The sequence below is a fragment of the Phycodurus eques genome, chromosome 15 (assembly GCF_024500275.1).
Source record: "Phycodurus eques isolate BA_2022a chromosome 15, UOR_Pequ_1.1, whole genome shotgun sequence".
Classification (NCBI taxonomy): domain Eukaryota; kingdom Metazoa; phylum Chordata; class Actinopteri; order Syngnathiformes; family Syngnathidae; genus Phycodurus; species Phycodurus eques.
Window position 1 is genome coordinate 342,804 of NC_084539.1, and position 17,046 is coordinate 359,849.

The 17,046-nt window shown below is 41.9% G+C and overlaps 2 protein-coding genes across 12 annotated transcripts in view; both read left to right on the top strand.

Moving 5' to 3' along the window:
• The window catches only part of dennd1a (DENN/MADD domain containing 1A), a 185,733-nt gene extending 179,860 nt beyond the window's left edge, over positions 1-5,873 (top strand). For all 6 annotated transcript variants that reach the window (XM_061697489.1, XM_061697487.1, XM_061697491.1 and 3 more), the window contains one exon: positions 4,161-5,873. In XM_061697489.1, coding sequence (XP_061553473.1) covers positions 4,161-5,168 — 1,008 coding nt within the window. In that variant the 3' untranslated portion in view covers positions 5,169-5,873. The remainder of the gene's footprint in view (positions 1-4,160) is intronic.
• Positions 5,874-13,723: 7,850 nt separating this feature from the next.
• The window catches only part of mapkap1 (MAPK associated protein 1), a 154,068-nt gene continuing 150,745 nt past the window's right edge, over positions 13,724-17,046 (top strand). For 2 of the 6 annotated variants that reach the window (XM_061697499.1, XM_061697500.1), the window contains exons 1-2: positions 13,724-14,402; positions 14,621-14,706. In XM_061697499.1, coding sequence (XP_061553483.1) covers positions 14,113-14,402; positions 14,621-14,706 — 376 coding nt within the window. In that variant the 5' untranslated portion in view covers positions 13,724-14,112. Of the gene's footprint in view, positions 14,403-14,620; positions 14,707-17,046 lie in introns of those variants that run through there. The other 4 variants (XM_061697498.1, XM_061697501.1, XM_061697502.1 and 1 more) reach the window with 3 other exon arrangements.

Genomic DNA, 17,046 nt, shown 5'->3' on the forward strand with positions numbered 1-17,046 from the left:
CCTCTGTGGTTATTTGTACAACCCCAGTTCCAATGAAGTTGGGACCGTTGTGTTAAACATAAATAAAAACAGAATACAATGATTTGTAAATCATGTTCAACCTATATTTAATTGAATACACTACAAAGACAAGATATTTAATGTCAGATTCAGAACGGGTCAGATTTTGTTTAAAGCCTGGAATAAATGGTTACTAAACAATCAGAATCATCGTTATTTGCCATGTATGTCAAAAACACACAAGGAATTTGTCTTCGGTATTTGGAGCGGCTCTAGTACTACAACAGACAGTCAATTGACAAGAGAATACTTTTGAGGCATAAAAACAAAAACACAGTCACCGAGCAATAAAAGCTTACCGGTAATGTGGTAATGCTAATACTTTTTTTTTTTTTTTTTGACAATTGTGCAAAATGATGCCAATTCCTCTAGCAATTTAGAGCAGTTTGAAATGACTAATAGAACAATAGTCTGGTGCAGTGACCATTGTGCAAATGGCGCAGTGGCTTCTCAAGCACGAGTGGCCAGTATATGTCAACAACAGATATGCAAGTAGTGCAGAGTGCCGAGACTACTACAGTGAGTTCACGACTAATGTATAATTGGCCCGACAGAGATGTGACTGCAATCTCAAGACAAAATTGGCAGCATGTTAAAATGGAATTGTAAGTTAACTGTTTAAGAAGTTCATGGCAAGAGGGAAGATGCTGTTGGAATGTCTGCTTGTTTTCGTTTGTATTGACCGATAGCACCTCCCTGAGGGAAGGGGCTGGAAGAGGTGGTAACCAGGATGTGTCTGATAGAACAAAGATTTTGCATGCTCATATCTTAGTTCTGGCAGCGTGTAAGTCCTCAAGGGTGGGTCGGTGGAAACCGACAATCTTTTCAGCAGTTTTGATTGTCCATAGCAGTCGGACTTTGTCCTTTTTTGTGGCAGCACCAAACCAGACTGTGATGGATGAACGCAGGACTTATTCGATGACTTCTGTTTAGAACTGCCTCAACACCTCTTGTGGCAGGCCGTCCTTCCTCAGAAGCCGCAGGAAGTACATCCTCTGCTGGGCCTTTTTGAAGATGGAGTTGATCTCCCACTTCAGCTTTCTGAGAGACTGAAATTCCCAGGAACTTGAAGGTTTTGATGGTTGACACACAGCGTAACGGGCAGCTGTGGTGAAGGATGCCTCCTGAGGTCCACGATCATCTCTACAGTCTTGAGCGTGTTCAGCTCCAGGTTGTGTCGGCCGCACCACAGCTCCAGCTGCTGCCCTTCCTGTCGATATGCAAACTCGTCACCGACGTTGATGAAGCCGATGACACATGGTGGTGAATATACATGTATATTACATCAACCTTTGGCGCCCTCTGATGACGTTTTGTTAAATTCTAAATAGACTATTTACACCCTGTACAGATTGGTCCAGAAGTACTTTGGCAATGACACATTTTTGTTCTTTTCTGATTTTGCTTTTAAACACCACCTCAATGAAATTGAAATCAAATAAAAACAAGCTCATAGGTAGACTTCCAGGTAAACCTTCATCGCTGGTGATCGCAGGATTACCATTTCAGCATCCTGGAAGAGTTTCCATGTTCTCCCCATGTCTGCATGGATTTTCTCCAGGTACTCCGGTTTCCTTCTACATTCCAAAAACATGCATGGTAGGTTAATTGAAGACTCTAAATTGCCCATAGGATGTGAATGTGAGTTTGTCTACGTGTGCCCATCAAATGGCTGGCAAACAGTTCAGGGTGTACCCCACCTCTCGCCTAGAGTCAGCTGGGATAGGCTCCAGCACACCCGCGACCCTAGTAAAGAAAAGTGGTAAGGAAAATGGATGGATGGATGGATAGTTAGTTGGTTAGCAATGTGAATGCTCAAGCATCACACGTTATTCTACCTTTATTTTTATCTGTATTTTTATTATTCCACCGCGTTTTTTGACGGGCTTCTCCCTCGCCATTTTGCATCCGATTCACTCCGTTCCAACTTCGACGTGTTCGAAAAATTCACGCACGCATGCTCTTACTCATCGAAGCCGCAACATTTTCACATTACCCACAATTCCACATTTTATACCCAAATAATTCCCATTCATTCCCAATGACACTTTCAACAAAATACTTTCACATCATTATTTCACTTTTAAAACATTCAGCTCATTCAGAACTTCTTGAAAACACGTCTGTATTCCCCACATTCCCGTTTTACCCACATTTTACACCCACATTTCACATTTTATTATGTTAAAACACCCACATTCTCCCCCATTGCACTCTATTCTGCCTTGTTCCCCCCTGCTTCCACATTTCTTCACCAATTCAAAGAGTCCACTTACTACATTTTCCACATTCCCCACATTACCCACATTCTACACTGTGCAACACTAAAATAGCCACAATAAGACAAATTCTACATTTTTAGCTACAGTTTCCTTATTTCTCAACTGATTCCCACCGTTCCAACTTCTACTTGTTCAGCTCATTCAAGCGCATGATCTCAATCAGCATTGCAGCATTCACATGCAATTTCTACAGGAATTGCTCCTTCTAGTTATGATTATATTACAATTATTAGTCTATGTTTCATCTTAGGTACAGCAGCGGTTACAGGTGCAGTTGTTAAAGTGCTTGATAAATCAAGTTATGTTGAATTGTGGGTATCACATCTGCCTCCCAGTTCAGAGTTCGTGGATTTGTATGCAAGTTCCGGCCTTCCCGTGTGGGGTTTGCATGTATTTCCAGTGGTTGCGTGGGTTTTTCTCTTGGTACTCAGGTTTCCTCCCACATTCCGAAAATAGTCCTTTGGTGTGAATATGAGTGTGATTGGTTGTTTGTCTATGTTTGTTGATAATGTACCCTGCCGCCTCTCGCCCGAAGTCAGCTGTGATATGCTCCAGCACACCCGCGAGCCTAATGAGGATGAGGTATAGAAAGTGGATGGATGGATGGATAGATGTTGTGGGACTACATTAATTAACAATATGCTTATTTTTACTTAATCCAGAGACAGTTATGAAATTGGAAGTTACCACTTGTTTTACAAGTCCTGACCATTCTTCTGCTTGTGGATGTTTAGGACCGATTTTGTTAAATGGGAAATGAGGACCCGGAAGTGGACAACGTAATTTTTCAATCAGATATGAACTTGGGAGGATTGATTGGCACACTGAATTTTTATCCGACCAATCGGTTGACGATATGTGGGTCAAATTCACCCACCATATTCAGGTGTGTGTTTCGCTAAATGTGCCTTTTTGTTACGCAAGTCACAGTAAGTATAGTGGGTCTAATGGTACAAAACTGCTCCATGCCAAACACTTCAGAATCTATAAAAGTATCACAAGTCTCTTACAGAGGCAAACAAGCATGAGTGGCAATCAGCGTGTGAGAGGGTCGCAAGCTTAACAACGTCAGTATGAAATCACAATTTTCTCCAAAGTCTGATATTCCGTTAGCATCCGTGAATAAAAAAATTTGCTTATATAGTTGTGTGGGATAATGGAGTCGGGGTTAATGATTTTGCCAGTTCAATCCCTATTTCTCTTTTACATACACAGTATTTTACTGAAAATGCTGTAGCTAAAAAAATTTAAAAACCACTTGTCCAGAAAATTTTCCACAAGCCTTGTCTCAATTAGCTTCTTTCATATGACATAACCTCTTTTTCTGATGTTTGGCTCTAGTTTGGATTCAGGTATGTTTTGTGGCAAATGGAAAATTACCTGTAGTACCTGTTCACAAATAAGGTCGACAATCAAAAATTACAGATTTACATTTACTGACTTTGTGTAGTGAGTAAAGTTTTGGAATAGTTGTTAATACCTTTTGAAACTTTACAATAACTAGCTATGAGCAAATTCAAATAAAACATTTCTCAGGTTTTAGGCACACTGAATACCTGGATCAATCTTGTTGATGCTAGTGCATGTGTTGATGAGTTTTACCTTGACTCTCGTTGTAAGCTTCTACCTATGCTCGCATCATATGGTATTGCTGGTAAGTTGCTCGAATGATTTCAGGAGTCCTTGTATTTTGTTTTAAATGTATGCAATGTTTGTTTCATTTTGCTAACATGTATGCGTGTTGTTTGTTGACTGGTGACAACCAAAACCAAAAACAACCAACCACATTCTAATACTGTGTAATTTTTGTGTTTGCAGCGGAAGGACCTTGGTTTCTGGGAACACTCACAAATACCTCCAGGCCTCAAGGTCCCCAACACTTACAACAAGCTGTTGAATAACAAAACGCATCAAACTGACATTTTCTCTTGGGAAACTCCTACCTGGACGAAAACCCAATCTGCCCAACTTCTTACACAGAATATTTCCCACAACAGTAATAGTTCAGGCCTTGAACCACAACACTCATCCAGCCCAGATAATATTACCATACCTCGTCCTCACGGAAAGAAGAGTGCTGAGCTTGCAACTCTGTTAGCACCACTTATTGGGCAGTCTCAATCTAAATCATCTAATGAGGAAAGCACAAAAGCAGGGGGTCAAGAATTTCGGAAAGCCCTGAGCAACGTTGCAGAGGATCACATGGATTTGATAAGCCTTCTGGACCCCCTTAACAAGTCACCACGGATCAGTTCAACATTAACAAGGGATGAAAGGAATATTGATGTGTCCTCAACTTCTTACAAAACAACAACTCCGCCTAAACTTGACCCAATGAGCCAGCCTCCTTTTCAGCCATATCACATGTCACCTACTGTCTCTACTCAGTCTGTCTGGGATCACCTTCCTCAAATGCAATATTTGTCAGGAGCGAGAAGAACACCTTTCAGCGCAGTCTCCGAACCACCAATTGCGTCTTATCTACACGATCCGACCCAGCCACGGCCTTTCCCTGCACTCTCAGAAGTCTATGAACAGCAGTTGCCTGCCAGTCCTACTCCTTTTCCCAGTTATCGTCTGGGTCACCCTTCCTCATATATCCCACTGCCTCAGTCATCAACCAGCAATCATGGACTTACAGGAATGACAGACTCAATGCTTGTCCCAAGTACTGCTCCCAACACACTCACAAGGCCACTTCAAATGGAAGAAGGCAACCAGAAAACTCAGGATCTTTTTGGTGACCTTCTAATGATGATTAAACCAACTCTACCTCTCCAAAAGAGCATGGATCCGCTTCAGAAGAGGTGGGAAACATTTGACTGAAATCTTTCCGTAGACTTGTTCCACTTTGACAGAGCCAAATGTTTTCATTATTGCATCAGAAACCTCTTTGGAAGAATTTGAAATAGCATTATGGTGTCTTAAGAATTAGTGCATTAGTTCCTTACACAAAACCTAAACTGTCATTAATTATATTGTTTATATGAAACATTACATGACAAATTAATAAAACACCACATACAGCAAAGGCATTTAAAAAAAATGAAATCTTTCTTGGACTCATGGTCACCTCAAATTCATTAAAAACATTAAAATTAGGTTTGAATTTGTTTTCTTTGGTTTCTGTCACCTTAAGTTGACAATAGCATTTGGTGATTGTAAAGCAATTCATATCAGATCAATAAAGATTTCTCCACTCATAACACAGCTTCTTTGTCATTTTTAAAGAATGTCAGTTGAAGGAAATTAGTATGTGAATGCATTTTGTCATATGGATGCCGGTGTAATTTCTTCAGTTTGTACAGAGCCTATAAGGTGACATGGAAGAAGAAAAAATTAAGGTTAAAACAAAAAATAATAAAGGTTGAAGAAAAATTTCTCTTGGAAGATTTCGCCCAGGCGGTATGGTGACACATAGCACATCTGCCTCATTGTCCTGAGGACCCGGGTTCAAATCCAGCCTCCCCTGTATGGAGTTTGCATGTTCTCCCTATGCCTACGTGGGTTTTCTCCGGGTACTCCAGTTTCCTCCCACATCCAAAAAACATGAATGGCAGATTAATTAAAGACTCTAAATTGTACGTAGACGTCAATGTGTTTGTGAATTATTGTTTATGTGTGCCCTGTGACTGGCTGGCAACCAGTTCAGGGTGCCCTGCCTCTCGCCCACAGTCAGCTGAGATAGGCTCCTGCATACCCACAACCCTAGTGAGGATAAACGGTGTACAAAATGGATGGAAGCTCTCGCTCAGGTCTGCTAACGCTTTTTTTTTTCCATATTTTTTGGGGTTTGTTGAAGGATGATTTTCTCCACCAGTCCTTCGCGTGTTCGTTGAATTTCGGATGATGAGAATGTTGGGGTCCGAATCAGAGACTGGAAATTAACTTCTTTAAGATCTTCATTGCAGAATATTCTGGGCACAAATGTGCTACAGGCAAAGGCTGCAGCTGCTCAAATGTGCACTTTCTCAGCGTTCAGTGCAAGATTTTATACAGTGTTCAGGGCGGTGTTTAAAGCTTGAGGAGGGTGGATCCAAGGTCACAGCAATATCTCTTCTTGGCACAAAACATCCTGTTCTGCGGCTGACATGTAGTTTTCACAGTTACGTGATTATCAGAACATTTTAATACTGAGGTTAGGTTACACAGCATAACAGTGCAAAAATAAGTCTATGTATGATCATGACATCAGTATATCACGTGCGAGTGCCTTCAATCCCCCTTTCGGACTCGAAAGAGTCCGACACCAGGATATGTTAAATAGCATGTAAGAGAATGTACGATTACAAAAATATGCCCGCGGGGTCATCGAGCATCTCAGGGGTATCCCCTGAAGACAAGAGTGGCATCATCTGGGCGGGCTTATTAACATCTCTCTTTTCGATAGCTGCTGTAATGAGTCGCTGGCTAAGAGAGCGCAAGCAAGGAATGCAACAACATCCACATATTGTGAGAAAAGCAGCAAACACAGCAATAGAAATAAAAACAGAAGATACCAGAGCCTTATAACGTCCAAAAACACTCATCCAATTGTCCCAAATAGAAGTATCTACCCCTGAATGTTCTTTCATATTTTTGTTTAATGTTCTGAGCCCTTCAATTGCAGAGGTTAGGCTGCCATCAGAAGCTGTGTTATTAGGAATAAAAGTGCAACATTGTTCGCCAAACATGGAGCATACGCCTCCTTTTTCTGCCAGGAGCATATCTAAAGCTATCCGATTTTGGAAAGCCATCACCACTCCCGTTGCAATCTTGACACACAGTGTCCTCATACATGGAATAATACAGCATCCGAAAAGCAATAACAAAGTAACAGCTGAACCCTTTTAGAGATCTAATTGGTATTTCAACGGCGTTAGAGGTGTTTGGTGGCACTGTTAAAGTTATTCAATGGTTGTACGTCCATTCTAAAATCCAGGGAATAAACTGGGATATAGGTACAGTTGGGTGACCTGAATTGAGTTTTCGCTTACTTCTCTGTATTGTTGTTAGGTTTGAGGGCGCACCAAGAGGCATCAAAAAATACCAAACAGGCAAGAGAGTTAATACAATAAAAAGGGTTGTGATATAACAACAAATTGAAACATTGTCCCACTTGCGGGCCATTGTTGGGTGGTGTTTTTTCAGGATCGTTGCTAGAGAGCGCTGTCAGCTTCTTCAGGACCTGGGGTTAGACTACCCGGTCCTAGGTTGAGTCACCGGGATTATTCTGCCCATGTACCGTGATCTCAACCTTTGATGAGTGATGTCGTCACTGGGATGGTATCTGGTCTGGCATTGACGTGCAGTCAGTACTTGTGGAAATGATGATCTGACGGGATGGGGTCTTTGCTGGTCGTGTAGAGGTGAGGTGGTACCTCTACCCATTGCGGTCATGAAGTAATTTCTTTGCCATTCGGCCATGGCTGTATGTACTACTACATGAGCATATGCCAAGTCAGTGTAAATGTTGGTCGTTTTGTCTTGGGCCAGCTGGAGAGCAGCTGTTACTGCCGTTATCTCTGCTCTTTGGACAGATTGTTGCCCTTTGAGTTTTTTCGCTTCTATGGTTACAAATCCTGTATCAGTTAGTTTTGTTACAGCAAACCCTGACTGGAGCCCTTGTTCTCCTTTAAAACAGCATCCGTCCATGAATAGTATCAAGTCAGGATTTTGCAAGGGCATGTGATATAGATCTTCCCTAAGTGTGTTATCTGTTATGATTCGTTGGGTACAGCAATGAGGCTGTCCTTCAAAAAGCCCTTCAGCCATGTTAATGCCCTCGTGTGTAAAAAGGATATGTGGCTGTGTTAGTATTACCTCAATTTTCCTTTGTCGTCCTCCTGTCATGGTGAAAACATGGCTTGTCACGTACTGTACTGTACTGTGAGAAGTGCGTACTGTCAATGGATGATGTAAGACAATGTGTGATGTTTTTTGAATGAGTCGAGCTAACGCAGAGGCAAACGCCGCACATACTGGATGTCGCTTTTCGTATTTTTCAAGTGGCGTAGAGGCATATAGACAAATTTGTCTTTCTCCTGATTCCCCCTTCTGATAAAGAGCAGCAGATACACTGCTGGTCTTTTCAGAAACATCCAGGAAAAACATTATGTTGTAGTCAGGAATAGCCAATGCGGCAGCTGAGGACAAGTGCTGTTTGAGGTTTACAAGAGTTTTCCGCTTCAGTGGTCCAAGTGAGGATATGTGACAAATTTCTCATGCCTTCAATGTTAACCATTTGGCGAAGAGGATGTGTAAGTTCTGCAAAGTCCGGGACATGATGGCGTGAGTAGTTGCACAGTCCTAAGAAGGCGAGCATTTGTTTGACATTGACAGGTTTCGGGTTGTGTAAGATGTCATCTTTGTGTGAGGGAGACATCCCTGTGCCTTTGCATGAAATAAGGCGTCCCAAAAAGGAAACTTGTGGCCTTGCAAGTTGTAGTTTGCTTTTGGAGCACTTAAGTCCTACTGATACTAGATGAGACAAGAGTTGCTGGGTGGCTTGAAGACATAAGGACTCGGAAGGGGCAGCCAACAATATGTCATCTACATATTGTATTAAGAGCACACCTTCCGGAAGTTGAAGTGGTGATAAAAGTTGTCTGAGATGATCATTGAACAGTCCTGGTGACAGAACAAAGCCTTGTGGAAGTCGGTTGTAAGAATAGTATTCATTATTCCAAGTAAATGCAAAGTATTGCTTCATAGATGGGTCAAGAGGAATGCAGAAAAATGCATTAGCCAGATCAATGCAAGTAAAATGGGTGTGAGACGGAGAGAGCTGAGACAGGGCTGAGTACGGATTGGGTACTGGAAGTGTTGGTGTCAAGACCGCTGCATTTATTGCCCTAAGGTCATGTACCATTCGGAATTTTCCAGTATTTTTCTTTTCAACTGGTAGAATGGGTGTATTATACTCTGACTCACGTATTTTGCACAATACTCCTGCTTTTAGCAAGCCTTCAATGGTTTCTGTAATGCCAATTCGACCTGCTTCCTTCATTGGATACTGTGGTATCCAAATAGGATCAGGCTTCATTTTGAATTTCACCGGCTGTACTTGACACAATCCCACGTCTGTTGGGTCTGTAGACCACAGATGTAGAGGCAAAGATTGTACCATAGGATTGGCGAATTCACTGTCAGTTGTTTGTCGTCCATGATGTCTGTCCAACAAGCAGTGCTCCAGGGTTGATGTAGGTGTATACGGTGCAGACTGTATCCAGTATGCATCGAGAGACCGAGAATATAGCAATGTGTCGTGAAAAGTTGGCTGCCAATCAATAGCCTGTGTGCAGCTTAGGACGAACTGACCCAAATCCTTTGCAGTATGCTGTGGTGATACCATCAGGGACACATGAGGATGACATGGTGGCACAGTGGGATCTGATGGATGAGTCATCATATACCATTTTTGTTGTTCAGGTGTTAGTGAAATTGAAAAAGCCACACCTGGTTTTCCCACGAACAGGTCACCCATTTGTAGTTCCCAGATGTTGCCTTCTACATTTTGGAACGCCTCGCTGTACACCTCATCTCCCGTCCTGTCATAGTACAGAGTGCAATGCATAAAATCAGAAACCATATCATAAGGTCTGAGGTGACGAACCCATGGCGACCATTGAGTCCAAAAGGTCTCTGCTTCCGTCCATCCGGGTGAGTCAGTGTCCATTTTCGTCCAGTAGATGTCGGCGGTGGCACACGTCATGCTTGGTAGTTGTCGCTCTGAATCCTGCATGTAGATGTAGCAACAGTAGGTGTGTCCATCAGGAAACTGTAATATCAGTCCATCCGGGCTGCACAGTATTGTTGGAGCTGTTTTGATGAGAAGATCCCTTTCCAACAGGTTGACAGGGCAATTGGGCGCATACACAAACGAGTGTAAAAGAGTTTGTGAAAAACACTGAGTATGTACGGGTGTAGTCATGTGCAGGATGGTTTCTTCACCCCGGAATCCAACAAGTGAAATGCCTTTTGCAGTAAGGGAACTTTCAGGTGGTAATGTTATAACGGTTGAATGTCTGGCTCCCGTATCGACCATAAAAGGTAAAATAGTTCCTCCTACCGTCAGTCCGATCATTGGTTCCTGCAGACCGTGGCATGTGGATTCGGGGCCCCATCATTGTGGATACTGGCCCCCAGACGGTGGAAGGTGCTGTTGGTTCGGCACTTGAGGGTAAGACTGCTGCTGGTGCGGTGGATATTGTTGAGTCATATCCTGCTGCTGTTGCTGTCCGTATCCCCTTCCTCTTTGCTGGCCATAAACCACGCCTGTTGAATCCTCTAGGCGGGCCACTTCCTCCTCTGCCTCTGCCCTCCAGGGGACGCGCTCGGCAGTCTCTTGCCCAGTGTCCGTTACGACCACAGTTGAAGCATTGATATCTGCCAGCAAACGGAGCACCTCGACCCATGAATGGCCCTGTTTGATACATCATGCACTCAGAAACAACATTAGGTAGCGAGGCCCCAACGGAAGCCACAGGTGTGATTTTAATATTTTCTTCTTGTTTTTTGAGACTTTGTAGTTGCATTATAGCTAATTGTGATTCGGTTGTTCTGTGTTTCTCATGCTTTGACTCTTTTTCTTTTGCATGTCTCCTCAGGTGGTGTTTCAGATGTGACAACCAGCGAGCATGATCTGCTCCGGGAAGGTCCGGATTCGCCTCCATGGCTTGCACCACAGACTTAGGAACGCCCTTCAACAATGCTGCTCGAAATACTTGAGAATACAGAGCAGAGTCAGTTGGCAAATGGCCTGTTTTTGAAGAATATTCGACAAGAGCGCGGTCAATATATGCCGCTGCTTCCTCATCTGTTCTAGGAGCAAATACTAAGTCGGAAATGACTAGATCAGGAACGGGAAACTGCGTTTAGTCCAGTGAACAATGTTAAGTAATACTCTCTTGTGAGTGCCTCATTGTCCATTATACTTATCAGACCAGAATTCTTCATCAGTGTTTCCAGTTGGGAGAGAGGACACGCATGTGTCAACAATGCGCGCATGTCTCCTGCTGTTAAAATTTGTCCTGTGACAGCCCTTTGTACCAATCTCAGCCAGTTCTCTCCTCCATTCTGCATTGGCGGAAGTTTCTGCATCAAAACACTTAGATCAAAAGGAGAAAGAGGTTTATAAAACATGGCAGTGGCTCCCGTAGCCGGATCAACCTTGGCCAGCATTGGAGCTTGGACAACAGTTTGAGAGCGTGTCATTGGTCGCAGTGGAGTGGATTCAGCAAAAGGGGGCGCACTTCTATTTTCTTGTGTCTGTTGTAACAGGGAGTCCGGGAGTGTTCCTGACAAAGTCTGCACTTGGCACCTTAAGTCAGCCACCTGATTTTGCAAATGTGCGATGTGATAAGTGTTTGCTACCTGATGGGGAAGTCCCTTCTGAGCTTCTTCTGCTGCTATCTCCTGTTCCCTTTGTCTGAATATTTCATCTCGTTCCGCGTTGTCACGTTGTATCTGTTCTGTTATTTCAGCGTTGACAGTTCTCTCACAACGGGAGGCACGCGCTAAAAGCTGCTCTCTTACCTTTTGTGGCACTTCAGGGTGTCTATTTAAGTCCACCGTAAACGCTCCTATTTGGTTTAACTTTTTATATGGTTCTCCGCGCATGTTTGACACTTTTTCCAGTCTTTCCTCGAGCATTTTAACTGAGGCTGTTACGCCTGCGGCCAAATTTTTTGCTGCGTGCTGAATCAGGGGTTCACGTTGTTTCGATCCCACCGAGTCAGTACTGCCATTCCAATCCACATCTAGAGTTCCTCTATTTACAGATAAAATAGGGGCTTGTATGTTTTGCAGCGTCTGTCTCGCATCTGCATATGGTGACTCAGTGAATGGGTTCACTGGCCCTTTTGTATCATTTATTTCCAATTTGCCACAATACGGCGGCGGTGCGGACAACGGCTGAGTCACACCCACCCCACTGTATTTTATTTATTTTCTTGATTGTTTTAATGCACATCCCATTGCCAGCATTCTAGCTTTTGCCATTACTTTTTCTGTCTTTTTGTGATTTTCTCTTACCTTCCTGCCTTTAGTGGACAATTTACTCATTTTCTCTATTTCCTTCTCCAACTGTTTTTTTCTTTTTGAACATACTCTCTCGACTTCCTTCATCAGTGAAACTAAACAAGCAGCAGTTGATAATGCAGGAAACCAGCCATCCTCACAGCATTCATTCATCCCTTTATACAGTTGTTCTTTCTTTTCCTGTCTATCTTTCTCAGACAATCCTCCCACACATACATTACATACAATTTTTACTTGCTCACTTAATAGTATTTTTTTACCATGGTCTGGAATGACACGCAAAGTCGAACCATTCCGATTCTCGATTGAATTCCCCTTCCATTTTTCAGCTGTTTTTTTTTTTTTAAGTACTTATTTTTTGTGGATCCACAATATACCTTTATTTCTCATACTTCAAAGACACTTGCTTATTAGCCAAACAAAAGCGTCCGAGCCTTAATTTCGCAAAAGTGGTCGAAACGTTCTTCTCTTAAACAAAAGTACTTGACATTTCATCCAAACAAAAGTACTCGAACCTTAATTTATCAAAACCACTCGATATTTATTCTTCTTATTCTCACCGGTATTTTGTACAGAACTTCCTATACAAGGGTTTACGGACTTTAGGATTTCACTTTAACATGAAACAAGTCAACCTTATATAGCAAATTCCACTCGATACTTATTCTTCTTATTCTCACCGGTATTTTGTACAGAACTTCCTATACAAGGGTTTACGGACTTTAGGATTTCACTTTAACATGAAACAAGTCAACCTTATATAGCAAATTCCACTCGATACTTATTCTTATTCTCTTATCTCTTTGTTACTTGTTTCACCGGTATTTTGTACATAATTTATTATACAAGGATTTACGGACTTTAGGATTTCACTGTAACATGAAACAAGTCAACCTTATATACCAAATTATGTTATTTAAAGTTCATCCAGTCAAACATTCAATTTAGATTCCAACAGAACATAAATTCTTGCCTTGTATCAGTCGACAGACAGAAGATCAATTGGGAGGATAAATGTCCTCTTACCTTACATTCGTGTGGGCCCGATGTTCTGTCTGTCGCCCAACACCTCAGCCCGAAATCACGTCCGGGGTCACCAATTGTTGATGGATGATTTTCTCCACCAGTCCTTCGCGTGTTCGTTGAATTTCAGATGATGAGGATGTTGGGGTCCGAATCAGAGACTGGAAATGAACTTCTTTAAGATCTTTATTGCAGAATATTCTGGGCACAAATGTGCTACAGGCAAAGGCTGCAGCTGCTCAAATGAGCTCAAATGTGCGCTTTCTCAGCGTTCAGTGCAAGATTTTATACAGTGTTCAGGGCGGTGTTTAAAGCTTGAGCAGGGTGGATCCAAGGTCACAGCAATATCTCTTCTTGGCACAAAACATCCTGTTCTGCGGCTGACGTAGTTTTCACAGTTACGTGATTATCAGAACATTTTAATACTGAGGTTAGGTTACACAACATAACAGTGCAAAAATAAGTCTATGTATGATCATGACATCAGTATATCACGTGCGAGTGCCTTCAGGTTCCAGGTCAACTTCAGAGGAAACAAATGTAGCATCCGAGGTGCAGGAGCTTTGAAAGTCGCTCTTTTGGTAAACAAACTCAGGAACTCGCACTCTTTTGGAGAGCTTTTATCTTTTGGAGAGCTTTTATCTTTTATTTATTCTTTGGTGTTATTCATAGTCATGAAGAAGAGTCATGGTGTTATTCATAGCCATGAAGAAGAAGAAGAACTGTCATGACACTGTCGACTCTTCCCACGTCCTCCTTGCACTCAGTCTCCATTCATGACTGGCCGACCTATGCAGCATTCTACTTTTACAACAGTAGTGGTACATTAAAGGTGCAGTGTGTAGTGTTGAAACTGCTAGCGAGATTTTTAATGGAGCCTCACTTGACTACTCCCTCTCCCTCCCCACTGGCCGAATCCATGCCCCTCGCAGCCGTGCACGCGCAAGTCACTGGCTGGCTTTACCGTGGTCATCTTGTATTAGCTACTTTGCCATTTTCATCATGTCTTGTTCACCGGTAAGTAAAAATAAACAGATGTTGTCATATTGAATATAAGTGGAAAACTACTGTGTCTCGTGGCGTTATAGTTTGAAGGTTATTAGCATGAACATAACATTTCATTAATTATTAGCCCCATTTAGCAACAAGCAGCTTTTAGAAAAGCTATAAATATCAACAGTCTACATTGTAGTACAGAGGCAATGTCCAGTGAATTTATATTCTTTGTTGTTCAGAGTTCTCAAGATGAGACCACGGCTATTGGTGACCCCACCCAACTGCAACCACTGGCCAAGTACATCTCTTGATAGCAGACGAGGAGGTATACTATGCACTGTGTCATAGTCACATGATTTGTGTACACGCATTTACAGACAAACACGTTTTTAGAAACAAAATCATAGGTGAAAGCAATTTGTTTCAACTACCGTGATTTTGAATTGTACCAACCAAAACTTCTTAATTGTCATATGTAAAAAATATTGAGCTGCTGCAAAAGCATTTTTGTTACCAAACCTATTTTTACAGTAACTTGAAAAATAGCTGAACTAACTATTGTCCTTGATTTTGGCTTTCAAACAAGTTTTCCATGAATTTGTTGTGTATGTATAGGTAATATGATGACCCAATTAAACAATTATTCCAGTCATAATGGCCATCTGAGGGAAATCGTAACTACTGTGTGGCCCGTAACAAAACTTTGTTTAGGGTCATGTTTACCATTGTGTTACATCACCTTATCTTTTAACAACATTCCATAAACGTTTGGGAACTGAAGACACTAATTGTTGAAGCTTTGTAGGTGGAATTTTTTCCCATTCTTGCTTGATGTACAGCTTCAGCTGTTCAACAATCCGGGGTCTCCGTTGTCGTATTCATCATGCGCCACACATTTTCAATGGGAGACAGGTCTGGACTGCAGGCAGGCCAGTCGAGTACCCACACTCTTTTACTACGAAGCCACGCTGAGGTAACACGTGCAGAATGTGGTTTGGCATTGTCTTGCTGAAACAAGCAGGGGCGTCCATGAAAATGACGTTGCTTGGATGGCAGCATCTGTTTCTCCAAAACCTGTATGTACCTTTCAGCATTAATGGTGACTTCACAGATGTGTAAGGTACCCATGCCTTTGGCACTAACACAGCCCCATACCATCACAGATGCTGGCTATTGAACTTTGCGTCTATAACAGTCCTCTTTGGCCCGGAGGACACGATGTCCACAATTTCCAAAAACAATTTGAAATGTGGATTCATCTGACCACAGAATACTTTTCCACTTTGCACCAGTCCATCTTAGATGAGCTCGGGCCCAGAGAAGCCAGCGGCATTTATGGGTGTTGTTGATAAATGGCTTTTGCTTTGCGTAGTAGTTTCAAGTTGCATTTGTAGCGGACATGCCACGCAAAAGATGCCACCCGGCATCCCAGCCTCGCACTACTGCCACTCCCCGCCGAGGTAGACTGTAACTCCAGACATACGCAGACTCTAAAGGGATTAACACAATAAACTACCTTCAACAAGATACAGACATTTGTTTGCCAGGTCAACGCTAAGTGACACACGTCTGCCTGAGACTTCAAAGGCGAGATCCACGGATGCTGGGTTCGCCCCCGAAGACTAAGTTAATTAACTCCCCGCCAGTCAAAGGATTGGACCCGCAGCGACACCTCCACCTTGGGAGTTCGAACAGGCAACAGCGACACCCACGGGCTACGGGACGACACTACGGATAGGGGTTCATAAGACAGTCTGAGTCCTTAAACAATCATGGCACCCACATGTTCCCAATTAGCCTGTTCACCTGTGGGATGTTCCAAACAGGTGTTTGATGAGCATTCCTCAACATTCTCAGTCTTTTTTGCCACCTGTCCCAGCTGTTTTGGAACGTGTTGCAGCCATAAGATTCTAAGTTAATGATTATTTGCTAAAAACAATAAAGTTTATCAGTTTGAACATTAAATATCTTGTCTTTGTAGTGTATTCAATTAAATATAATTTTAACACGATTTGCAAATCATCGTATTCTGTTTTTATTTGTTTAACACAACGTCCCAACTTAATTGGTGTTGTAATTAAAGAACTGAAAATGAATGCTTCCATCTTCAAAGTTGCCACTCAGAAATCAGTGTTGCTCCTTCAAGTTCATAAAAAGACAAATTCCTGGTGTGTTTTGGACATACTTGGCAAATAAAGATGATTCTGATTCTGATAAACATCAGTGCCCTATATAACGCTTGTTCGTGGATTATATGTTTGAAAAAAAGAAATATAAAATTAATTAAAAGTATTTAAACACATTTTATTTTCAAGATATCTGGATGGTTACATTACGTGTTGATATTCCAGCACGGGCTCATGTCACTCCAGTCTTGATTGGGGAGTGTCCTTCAGAAAGTATATCACATTTAGATAACTATTAAATGCATTTCACACACAACCTTAAATACTAGTAACTTTTTTTAAATATAGATTTTTACAAACGTGTACAAGAAATCAAAATTACTACAAATAGACATCACTAAGAACTTTTAAAAAAAATATTTTCCTCAGTAATGTTATGAAGCATGGATGTTTATCATTACATTATACATATTTGTACGTTATTATTTCTTGAGACAACAACCTGTAATTCCATTTTATTTTTATTGGTTAATTTATAA